The following is a 12,272-nucleotide window of genomic DNA, read 5'->3' on the forward strand; positions in this document are numbered from 1 at the left end:
TTCAATCCGTGCAGATTTCTCCTTATTTGTCATACAATCATTAAAATGTTGGTTCCTTATTAGTTCCCTGATTTGAGGACCGTCAAAAATACCAACTTTAATTTTTTCTGTGTTCAATTTTGGAAATACTTGACTGATATATTTAAAACATTCCCCCTTGTTCATAGAACTGTTTCATCACCTAACCTAACTTTATACTAGAGGAGCGTTCATCACATTCATACTACCCGGTACTAAATTCACTCTCAAAGGCCAAACTTTTTTTGGCCAGTGTTCTATCTTGGCTCTACCATTTTAAGATCGACGCATATCAGCTAATAATGTTCTATGTGTTTTATTTTTCCATAACCAATGCTACTGTGGGATATTCCCATACCACAAACAGTACAAAAACTATTCGGATCATTTAAACAAGTTCTTCTGAATGTAGACATAGCGGTTTATTTATGAAACTTAGTATTTTTTTGCCCTTGAAATCAGCGACGTCAAATTAGAAATAAACATCTTACCACAACTTACAGAAACACAAATATCACGTCGTTTATTTGTTTTTAACTAGTCGGACGTAGGTATCAATAAAATAGACCACTGGGTTAACAATTCCATATGGGATAAGATTACGCAGCCAAAAGTTAGGTCCCATAAAATTATGTTTTCATGGCTTGTTATTCTGCTTGAATTATTTACGTTGACGCGTTTAAAGTTTCAACAACAGATCAAATATGTTAAGTGACTTCGATGACAGTTGACTTGGTCCCTTCCCCTAAACAGAGTCTGGATAACCGGTACAACAACAAACATCATTTTAGTTTTTGAGATAAAGTATTCAAAAATAGACTTATATTTATGCTTGAATATCTAGAGCAATCAAGTGTATATTTTAAAATGTACTATTAGATAATGTAATTACAACCAGTTTTTGTTATTTATTGTATTAATTTTCAGCAGTGTCGCACAATTTAGCCAAAAGGCTCGTGAGCTGGAGGAAAGAGTTTAAACCGTCAACAACTTTCATATGAGTCACGCCAATTTCTTTGATAAAATTAAGTTTAATATTTTCATCCACGTTAAGACGCTTGCATACCCTAAATATATTTCCTATTATATCTTCTGAGGCATAGCCAAGACGCCACAACTTGGTTAGAATTTTGTAGGCTTTGTGTATATCATTTTGAGTACAATGCTGCAACATGTCTTGTATAAGCATAGGATGAGGTTCGTCACAAACCTTAAATACGTTAGCACCCGTAATCGTACCGAATCCTTGAGCAGTCGATTGCAAATTATTTAACGCTTGCCTCATATCTCCTTGAGCAGTAAAAACGATTGCTTCTAATCCTTCTTCCTCATATGAGACCTGTTCACGTTGACATAATTCAATCAACTTGGCAAGTACTTGACCATCTGAAAGCTTTGTGAAACGAAGCATGGCACAACGGGATTGGATTGGTTCAATTATTTTTTCACTAGTGTTGCATGCTAGCGCAAATCTTGTTGTATTACTATAAATCTCCATGGTTCGGCGGAGGGCTTGCTGAGCTCCTTCTGTCATACTGTCCGCTTCGTCCAATATAACTATTTTATGCCTACCTTTTGGTAAAGTAACTTTTTTTTGTGCGAACATTTTTATTTTGTTACGAACTACGTCGATTCCACGTTCGTTTGATGCATTTAATTCAAGGACAGCTTCTTTGTAGTTGTCCCCAAGCAATATACGAGCTAGACATTGAATGGTGGTCGTCTTTCCTACACCAGGTGGACCCTTCAAAATAATTATAAGTAAGTAGTTTTTTAATTAATAATTAAAAAGTATACCGCTATAATTATATTTGGAGCATTTCCTTGGCTTGCAAACACAGAAAGACGTGCAATTGTGTCTTCATTTCCCACAATCTCTTCGAATTTCGTAGGCCGGTATTTCTCTATCCAGGGTAAATTGCGGCGTTTTAAACCTTCCCAACTTAGTTCTGTTTCTTCTGGCATATTTTTACCACAATATAAAAGCGAATCAGTTGATATTATTTCTAAGACCCAAATTCTATTAGCACAAAATGGTCAATTTTTTATACTAGCAAAGATAATATATCTTTGATACTAGTTCACGCTTGAAAATGTTATATTTCGCAGTGTTTACACTTTTTGTAAGCCGAATTGAATGAGCTCGGGGGACTTGCTTAAAGTAGCTATACACGGCACACTTGTGTGTTAGATCGGTATGAAACCCTTAGAGAGAACCAAGCGGGTTATGTAATCGAATTTCATTCTCATTTATATTTAAAATGAATTTAGTTATTTTTATTTTGCCTTTATTTTTGTCACTTATTTTCTAAAGAGAAACTGTGTTCACGTGAGGCCACGCATGAGTAAATTCCACCCTTACTAAAACTGGTTGAAAACACATGTAAACTCAGTCCGCTATAATTTGACTCTCATTTGTATATGTTGGGAAATAGGATAGTTGGGAAATTAGATTACACAATAATTTTTGTATGGCTTAAATCGTGTTATTGGGTAATTAAACAGTGATTTAACCGGTGACTTGCAAGGTAGTTTTCTTGATGAAATTATTTATGAAAAAAAAAAATTTATAAAAAGTTTGCTTTATTAAGCACTCAACTAAAACTTAAAATATTCCAAAGATAAAAAGTAAACAAAATTGTTCGTAAGTAGTTAAAAAGCGGTCACACTAAATTAAGAAATGCAGGCACGAACACATAAATTAATTTATATAAATTAAGTATTTTATGTCACAATAGGAACATACTTTAGTATATAGAACAGCAAAGAATTATGGCTGATTCGCATATAAACAGAGAACGTAAATGAATAGAGAAGGAGCAAATGTTAGCAGTACTAAAATGTTAATTACGATGGAGGAACATCGAAAACGCGCAAATTGGAAAATAAAATTTTACCACAACTATCAGGGTACGAAACGAACTACACCACTCTATAAGCAAAATGTATACACATACATATGCACAGATGTTCTTTGATATGCGCATAAACAAAACTTAAAATAATAAAAAGGAAAATAATTGACTTATGAAAAGAAAATATAAGTAATGAGGGAAATAATATGAAAATAGAACTAAAATATCATTTAATAAAAAAGAGTTATAAAAATAAAAAAGAGTATATAAAAATATGTGATAGGATATGAACTTAGGCAAAATATTTTACATTGCCATAAAGAAGTGTGCTATACAAGCAGCACCACAGACGATATTCGAGTAATTTTGTCTAATCTGTAAACTGAAACAGCTATTGTTGTTTACTTGCTTCAATGTTCATATGTCTATATCTGAATATTCTTGAAATTGCCTTCCTTCATTCGCATGTCCAAATATATTTGCATATATGTACACAAATGTACATATGTATGTCCCTCAATATGTCTTTCGCAAAAAATCAAACACTCGCGCAAGTGACAAAAAAAACGTAGACGCACCATCATCGGCCAATAATATTCAAGCGAACTCGCGGCTTATTTTCTAAGTATTTCATATTACAACGACAACAAATTCATTCATAAGGAACGTGCGTCTGCTTCAAAGCAAAGTACGTTCGTTCATAACTCTGCGCCGCGCCACATTTGGTTTTCATATAGAATTCCTACCGCAAATGCGGAAAATAAAAATGAATGAAATTGAATTTGAATGTCTTCAGTAAAATTGAAGAATCAGCAAAATTTCAATTTTACAATTTGTATCACTGAAAATCCTACCATCCCCCTCGCGTTTGTATGTTGCCCACAAGCTGCTTCCTCACAACATTTGCTAAAAATCAGAAATTGAAGAATTTGTCTGATGTTCACTTCAGAAAGGAGAATTGGCAACATGACCTCTTAGGAATTTGAATTATTATTTTAATTTTTTTTTATATTATGCACTATTTATGGCATTAAATTACAAAATTTATATAAAATGGCCATTCATATGAAATCATTAACTACTTCTATATATTCTAAGCACAGTCCATATAGTACTTTTATATGTTTACTTATTATCATTATTTCATAGTTTGTCGATTTAGCCCATTTTATCCAAATACGACGCTATGAAAATGCAGCCCAATCGGTAATCGCAATATTTCAAAAGAGCATAAGTCAATTTTCAACAGCAAAGCCCTGCAAAAAGGACAAACGAGACAACATAGCCGATCGACATTGTCGTAAAATTGTTGATTGAAACAAATTTTGTCAACTCCGCCACGATGCGCAAAATTCGGCGTCAATATGTATGCGAGCTCATATGTATATATGTATGCTTGTCGACAAAATCGTCATTTGGTTACTTTCAACAACACAATGTCTGCGCGAACTCGCCGTTATTTCGTTGGCTTGCCACTATACACAGAGGCGTTCTAACTGAAGACTCTAAGTATATTATTATGTTGCTTATTTTGTATTGAAAAATACTGATGCATTTATGAATTATTTTCGTAATATAATATATATTATATATATATATATAAATACACATATATTCATACCTATAATCGTTTTTAAACTAAATTCGATAAATAAAATATATATCTAAAATAATTATGTGGCAGTGCGCAAAAAGCAAAAAGTGTGGACAAAAGTCATTGCTTGTGCGGGGCAAGAAGAAGCAAGCATCAGCGTACGTGTACTCATGAATGTATGTGTGATTATCACATTTGTGTAAATACGCATAAATAAAGGAATATGCAATAAACCCAAACATATGAACATATTTTCCTGAAATATTTTAATTATCTCAGGAAGTTAAATATGCTATTAAAGTAATTGAATTATGATATGCTTAGATTCCAATTAATAAAATAAAAATTAAATAAAATTTCAGTTTCACGAGTTTTAGGATTCGAACGTATAGGTTCGTATTCGGATTGTGCTTAACCCCTTCCCACTTACGACCTCAGCCACCACAAAAGTGGAAATGTGGCCGCTTAGCCACCGTTTTATTGTTATCCTTTGTTTAATAAGCAATTGCTCACATAACGCGCATACATAAGTTGGAAAAATAGCCTATTAAATGTTTATTTTATTATGAAATCTGGGGTTTTTACCGCTAATACAGATTTTTAATTCAGAAGGCTTTTCATAATTATAAATTTGTCATATCATAGAAATTGAAAACATAAATCTAAATAGGTATGCGCAACGATTTTTCATATAGGAATATTCGTTGTGTCTATTTATAGCATTTCGCATATTGTGTGGTGTATTTTTCTTTTTCGAAGTTATATTTTTCGATGTTCCCTCATCTGGAACTACAAATTAGTACTCAAAAAGATTTCATTTAACATTTGCTCCTTCTCTATTCATCAACATTCTCTGATATAACTTTTGCTTCGCTTTTCGTCAGACAGTTGTTTTGCAGAAAAGTTCGTTTAAACTTTAATTTACTTATGCTTTACCAAGCAACAGTCGCCAGTTTTATTAGAGATAAGCATAGAAAGCCAGCAATCATTGCGACATATACCTTGCTTTCTTCGCTACGTTGTTAAAGTATGAATATAGAATGCCAAGTATTAACAGTTATTTTTTTTGGCGTAGACTGTGACAAATGATACAAAATCTAATTTTACTATAAAAATTCATGTGACGTCATTCTAATTGAAAGGAAAAAGGAAGCATGGAAAAGCTCAAATAGCATATAAATTGTAAACAAAAACGTAAAGACTTCTATTTATTCGTAAAATAAACTTAATTTACTAGTTTTCGGTGAAAAAAAAAATTAATGGAAGTAATTGAATAATTTACGGACAAATATGTGAGTAATTTTTATATAATTACTTGTATCTATTCGTTGTTCGTCTTTCAACGTTTTCGTGAGAATAAATGGTTTTAAGGAAAAACATTCTTGGCATCCGGTGAAGGATTTCGTCTAAACCGCTTGACAGCTAATGTGTTAAAGAGGACTGTGATTGCGATGATGCAGTTGATTCTTTTGTTGTAGCATATTGTGAATTGTAAAGTAAAGCGGGGAAAGATGTGTGTGAATCGGCCATTAATCCCCTAAATAAAATCGAAAGGAATGACCGTGAATAATCAATGACGTTGATAGATGTGACAAAAATTTATATCGATAGTACTTTACACCAACCTCTAAAACAATATAAACAAATATTTTTAAAACATTTCGTTAACTTAAAAAATAACATAAGGTTATTAAAAAAAAAGATGAAAAACTCTGATGATTCTATAGTTTTGAGTTCCCGCCGGAAAAGTACAGTATGGACCCGTGAAAAAATTGCACAATTGATTGAACTTTACCGTCAGCATGACTGCTTGTGGAACCACTATACTGAGGCATATAAAAATAAGGAAAAACGAACAAAAGCCATCGACGATATTTGTAATAGCTTACACATAACCAAATTAGAGTTTGGAAAAAAAATTCACAACTTGCGAAATCAATTCAATTCTGAGATGAAAAAACTTGAAAGGAGAGTTGAGGAAACTGGGGACGACACGGAGTCAACTGCAGAAGGATGCCGGTGGAAACATTTTCAATCACTTAGATTTCTTCAAGATGTAATTGAACCACGTCCAGGAGGTTACCAGGCTAAAAAAATTAAAATAAGCTCTAATTTGAAATATGACAACAGCAGTGAAGAGGAGACAAAGGAACCTAATTACAAAGCTTCAAAAGCACGTAAAAATGATGTAGTAATTGAACAAATCACAGAGTATCAATTTGATGATGCGACCATTGTTGACAATTCGGCGGTAATTTCGGAGCATACATCCACAGATCGATCAATGAATTTTAATGAACATGGCAGTGAAAACATAATTTCAACTTTGGGTGCTGAAAGTGAATCAAACCATTTTTTCAATTCTCCAAAATTAAATCAACGTCTGCAAAATGTAAATCATGCAGACATAAATAAAACTTCTAAAATTCTGGACAAAAAGTCTGATTTACAATTGAAACCTCAAAGCCAAGAGGATCCCATAGAAGAACCACAGACTGGTCAAACAAATTTTTGCTGCCACAATTTCAATGCTGGAATGCAGTATCACAAAAATATTTTAGGTATAGGATCTAAACAAATCAAAGATAAAAGTATGTTTATCAGGTCAAGAGATGAATGGGACGCTTTCGGTGAATTGATTGCAACAGAGTTTCGTAATCTCAATTCAGTTAGTTCAAAAAAAAAACTGAAACGAAAAATTATGCAAGCTATGCTGGAAATAGGAGAAGAAGATGATTCTACTTCAGGATGTAACTATTAAATTTATCGATGTTGTAAATATAACTTTTATTATATATTGTGAAGTACTTCTAAACGATCTTTTTTATTATATTTTTTTTTACGTAATGTTGTTGACTTGCAATATTTAAAATTAAAAACGAAATACGGCAAATTTCGTGAAGATACCTCGTCAAATGAAAGTTTTCCGTACAAGCACTTGATTCCGATTGTTTAGTTTGTATGGCAGCGCTATGTACACGATGATCTGATCTAAACAATTATTTCGAAGATTACATTGTTGCCTTAGCAAATAATTCATGCCAAATTTCGTGATGATATTACGTCAAATAAACAAGTTTCCCATATAAGCACTTGATTCCGATTGTTCAGTTTGTACGGCAGCTATATGTTTTAATGGTCCGATATCTGCCGTTCCGCAAATTGACAGCATCTTAGTGAGGGAAAGACAGGTGCAAAATTTCAGAAGATAGATTAAAAACTGAGGGACTAGTTCGTATATATAGACAGACGGACTAGGCTAAATCAACTAAGCTCATCATGCTAATCATTTATGTATATATTTAATAAGTCTCCGACGTTTCCTTCTGGGTGTTACAAACTTCGTGGCAAACTTAATATACAATTACTAGTCAATAGTCTGACGAAACGAAAATTAATAGTATTAATTCAGATGAACGTATTTAGACATTATATTACAAGCGATGCTTGTGTGCTGTGCACATTTAAATAGGGAAAACTACGTCGAATCAACGGAATAATTAAGGTTACCGCCTATATTAGCATTCTAGACGATTCCCCAATTCCTAGCTTCAAGATTTTTGGATACGCACCCTGGGATTTGCAAGACAATGATCCTAAACATACCGTCCGCGTTACAAAATCTTGGTTGGAAAATAACGGAATTCGGGCGATGAAGTGGCCAGCTCAGTCCTCCGATATGAACCGCATCGTAAACTTATGGACGATTAATTGCTCAAAAAGAAACACCAAAAGTTATAGATGAAGTTTTAAGTTGAAAGAGTTTGCAACAGCTTTTTTTCGGATATTTTATATAATATAATTAACCCTATGCCTGACCGTATTAAAGCAGTTATAAAAGTTTAAGGAGACCTCACAAGTTATTAGTTATTGAACTAAATCGCCACATATAATTGTTGACATTATTTGTATGTACTACAACCACCAAATATTATTAAATCAATTTAATCTTGTTTATGTTAAACAGTTTTTAAATACGTATACTTTCGTAAAAAACATTTCATTTGAATGTTTATTTTTCCAAAGAGGAACTATAATGTGATATTTTTTACTTACTATTTCATATATTGTTTGTGGGGTTTATATTGGATATACCTTCTTCGTTCTTTAAAGTACGGTCGGCCTTTAATTTAAAAAGTAAGATCATATTCAATCACTCTTAACATTGACCAAATAAATTCTGTTATCCCAGTTGAATTAATCCAACCCAATAAAAATTATATTTTCTTGAAACATATTTGCAATTTGTATTTCACTACTTGAAAAACAACTATGATTTTTTCATAAGTGCTCACAGAACACATGGAAATGTTTTCCATACTCTTTAGTTATCACACGCTTTTAAATGTAACACATTCATTTGACTTCCTTAACTTGCAAGCCTGGCGGCAAGGACTGCTTGATTTTCTCGGCTTTCTCTTTGTCCTGAACCACCAATGTGTATAAGAACCGCGAGCAACGAATCTTAAACTTGGTGTTAGACGGATTCTTCTTGATTTTCACAGCACGGGCATCAGCACGGCGTGCCTTGTTTAGGAAATCTTTCACCTCTTTTATTTCGCGTGGCATCTGTCACAAATATAAAAAAAAATCATAATATAAGAACTATTACTTAAAAATAAGTTGTATTTACAACACTTACTTTGCACTATTATCGCAAAATTAAATAGAATAAATTTTGCAACAAGAGAAAACCAACCAATGTTGACGTTTCCCACGTTTCGAAAGAAAGAAGGGACGGCCATTTTCAAAATGGAGTCGAACACAACTTCCGGATTTTATGATGACATATTAAAAGTACTGCCCATAAACAGTTTTTAAATACTATGACAGTATTCAGATAGAGCTAAGCTGCAGATAAAACGATGCTTTGACGACAAATAGAGCATCTAACTACTGAAAAAGATAATTTATTTAAAGTTGTGTGCCAAACGGTAGAAAAATTAAAATTCTGAAGGTGAAATTTAAACATTTTCATACGAAACATGCACTAATATAATTACGAAAACTAATTGGGGAAACTTTAGTATACCATCCCACGATTTCAAGGTTAAAAGGGGTATAGTTGGAAAGAGGAGATTCTCCAGATCACGAATTATAGCCGCCGGAAACTTATAGTTTTCGAGATATTTGCATTTTTTAAGTTGACAAATTTTATCTTGCAATTTCTCTATTTATAGTTAACTTTTCTTTTATATAAAACTTCACTACAATGTTTCTACATATTTATTTTATATAAATTATTTTCATATGTGCTTTAAATAAGAATTTAATTTTTACAAATAATAATAGAGGATTATACCCCAGATACATGAACCATAATTCTTTTCGTTAACTTCTCTTGATGAATTGCGGTATTGGATTGGCCAGGGTTATTTTTTTGAAGCGGGGTCAAAGGCCGCCAATGGCGAAAGCAGTAGGACGCGAAAGGAATAAGGATCACCCCAGTGTTGTATCGTCCAAGGTTATTTTTTTGAAGCGCGGCCTGAAGGCCACTGCAAAACCATACGCAACTAACAGAGTCCACTTACTCATAGGCCCTAAAACCGTTTTCTTTTATTAAAATGGAAAATTTAGTTCATAATATTTTGTAGAAGGTATTTTTATTATTTTTTATTTATTCTGATTGCTTTCATTCGTTTGGATATGGCAACACTTATTATATGTCAACATGGAACCCATTTATGGTGCATATAACGAAAATTGTGTAAAAAACACAATTCTTATTTAAAGCACATATAAAAATAATTTATATAAAATAAATATGTAGAAACAATGTAGTGAAGTGTTAGTGTATAATATAACAGAAAAGTTAACTAAAAATCGAGAAACTGCAAGTGAAATTTGTCAAAATTTCAACTTAAAATGCAAATATTTCGAAAACTATAAGTTTCCGGCGGCTATAATTATATATTCTTGATACAGAAAATCTCATCTATCCAACCAAATCCTTAAAATCGTGGGATGGTATACTAAAGCGGACCCAACTAATTTCTTCATATTATTTATTCTGTTTAAAAAAAATCACGCCCAGAAGCTACTGTAAGTAGAATAAGAGTTTAGGAATTAGATTAATAAATAACCTAACTAAACTCAAGTAAGTGAAAGTAAAATTACACCCTTGGAGTTGGTTAGCAGATCTTAATGTATAGCATTTTCAATGACTAAGGATTTGATATTTTACAAATCTCAATAGAAGAGAACGATTCGCTTTAGAACTGCTTTACAATGAGAATGTTTGGAAACTTATTAACATATCTCGTAATGCTAAGGGACCGGTGAAAAGGGGACAGCTGAAGAAGTAGGCAGACACCTTGTCGTGGTGCAGGGGCCTAAGTCGCAAGGTATTCTCGGCATCACCCAACTGCGGCGGGGAGTGCTGTCCAGCACTTCTCAAAAGGGGTGTCAGAAGCCGCATGCGTGCGGTAACTAAAAGCTGCTACCTCCTAATCCAAGGTGTTATGCGACTCCCGTGTCCATTGGATCGCTTGGGCAATCGACAACGGTCGACGCTAGCACCGGTGCAGTTAAGGGAAGTTCAGGGGCTAAACGCAAGTTTATCTTCCTGGACGCTCTTTCGCCAGAGAAGCGAGCGCTGTTGAGGAGCATGCCACAGTCGATGACATGCCCTCATGGCGCGGTGCCCAGCAGGTGAGACTCCCTCGAGCAGGATTAGCTGCTCGGATTTGGGTGAGCTGCAACGGGCCTCTACCGGAGGGAAGAAGAAAGGGCATGAGAGTTACCTGAGGCACCTCCAGGAGGGAAGAACTCTTGAGATAGCCGAAAAGCTCGCACGCAACAGTGCCTCCCTTGCCTCTGAGAGGTGGAATGCGGTAATACCGCGTCCGATACAAAACGGAGCAGCGGAAATTGGAGTCAACGCACGGTAAACGCAACGCAGACCGCAAGGATTGCGAAAAGGCAGCGCCTTTGACCACCTAAGGAGACATAACTCTGTAAATTCGTCTGGAAGGAGAGTTTTCGCCTGAACTACAGGTTCAGCTCGGTGGTCATGAGGTCATATAAGCCTAAGACGACCACCGAGAGCGGAGAAGGAGATGAGGAAGCACTCCGGCGCAAGCATGTCAATGTAGGCTGCGACTGCTAAGACTACGTAAAGGTCGAGAAGTCAGATGCACAAGGGGGGTGCTAAAATCCACGCAGAATCTTCTGGAGGGACTTACGGACTTAGTGGATGGCAATGATGAAAATGGTGATGGTGAGGCAAAGTTCCTCAGGTGAACCTGCACTACGCGGCACCGGTCTCGGCTGTCATCGCGAGCATAGGCGAGAATTTTTTGCAATTAATTGAATTATATTTAAAGGCGATTAAAGCGATACTATTAATTAAAATATTTACTCTGAACTCTACCCTCTGAAAGTTGTCATCCGAATGTATGATCGGCTCCCTTTTTTTTACTAATTGCTCCCGTTTCGCTTATTGGACCAATCAGAACGCGCCACGTCAGTTCATACGCAAGCAGGTAGGACTTCCGAGGATTACGCCAATCATGCTGCCATATCGTTCGTAACACTCTCCCCGGTATATCCTTCTAATCAGGGTGTACCGAATTAATCACATCTAGAACGGCTATTTTGGCGGCAGGTCTCTCAAAGATGCCAGACGATGTCTTCAGAGTAGTGATACGGACTTTTTCATCATTACTTTTTCGTACTTGGATCACTTTGCCTTTAGGCCAGCAGTTTCGTGGGTTACTAGGATCAACTATGTACGCGATATCACTGACTTCGATGGCCTTCACATCTGTAAACCATTTGCTTCGCTTGGTTATGGTGGGCAGGTA

At 34.8% G+C, this 12,272-nt stretch overlaps 3 protein-coding genes across 3 annotated transcripts; 1 reads left to right on the top strand and 2 right to left on the bottom strand.

Annotated features, from left to right (window-relative positions):
• Positions 1–838: 838 nt before the first annotated feature.
• Positions 839–2,537, bottom strand: RfC4 (replication factor C subunit RfC4). Its single transcript, XM_014240175.3, has 2 exons — positions 1,816–2,537; positions 839–1,762 (listed from the first exon to the last, which is right to left on the bottom strand). Exons 1-2 carry the CDS (start codon positions 1,981–1,983, stop codon positions 935–937), a joined length of 996 nt encoding a protein of 331 aa, XP_014095650.1. The 5' UTR covers positions 1,984–2,537; the 3' UTR covers positions 839–934.
• A 3,252-nt stretch (positions 2,538–5,789) lies between these two features.
• LOC106621352 (uncharacterized) lies at positions 5,790–9,201 on the top strand. The gene has a single exon (XM_014240177.3). The coding sequence runs from the start codon at positions 6,041–6,043 to the stop codon at positions 7,226–7,228; it is 1,188 nt and encodes a 395-aa protein (XP_014095652.1). The 5' UTR covers positions 5,790–6,040; the 3' UTR covers positions 7,229–9,201.
• On the bottom strand, positions 8,685–9,036 carry RpL38 (ribosomal protein L38). The gene has a single exon (XM_014240176.3). It carries the CDS (start codon positions 9,034–9,036, stop codon positions 8,824–8,826), a length of 213 nt encoding a protein of 70 aa, XP_014095651.1. The 3' UTR covers positions 8,685–8,823.
• Positions 9,202–12,272: the final 3,071 nt, after the last annotated feature.

Source organism: Bactrocera oleae, chromosome 4 (assembly GCF_042242935.1).
Source record: "Bactrocera oleae isolate idBacOlea1 chromosome 4, idBacOlea1, whole genome shotgun sequence".
NCBI classification, from domain to species: domain Eukaryota; kingdom Metazoa; phylum Arthropoda; class Insecta; order Diptera; family Tephritidae; genus Bactrocera; species Bactrocera oleae.

Excerpts from the sequence above, each read along its gene's own strand:
- RpL38 (XM_014240176.3), bottom strand. The coding sequence starts at position 9,036 with ATGCCACGCGAAATAAAAGAGGTGAAAGATTTCCTAAACAAGGCACGC.
- RfC4 (XM_014240175.3), bottom strand. The coding sequence starts at position 1,983 with ATGCCAGAAGAAACAGAACTAAGTTGGGAAGGTTTAAAACGCCGCAAT. Across the intron at positions 1,763-1,815 it reads CTCCAAATATAATTATAGCG|GGTCCACCTGGTGTAGGAAA; the intron begins GTATACTTTTTA and ends ATTATTTTGAAG.
- LOC106621352 (XM_014240177.3), top strand. The coding sequence starts at position 6,041 with ATGACGTTGATAGATGTGACAAAAATTTATATCGATAGTACTTTACAC.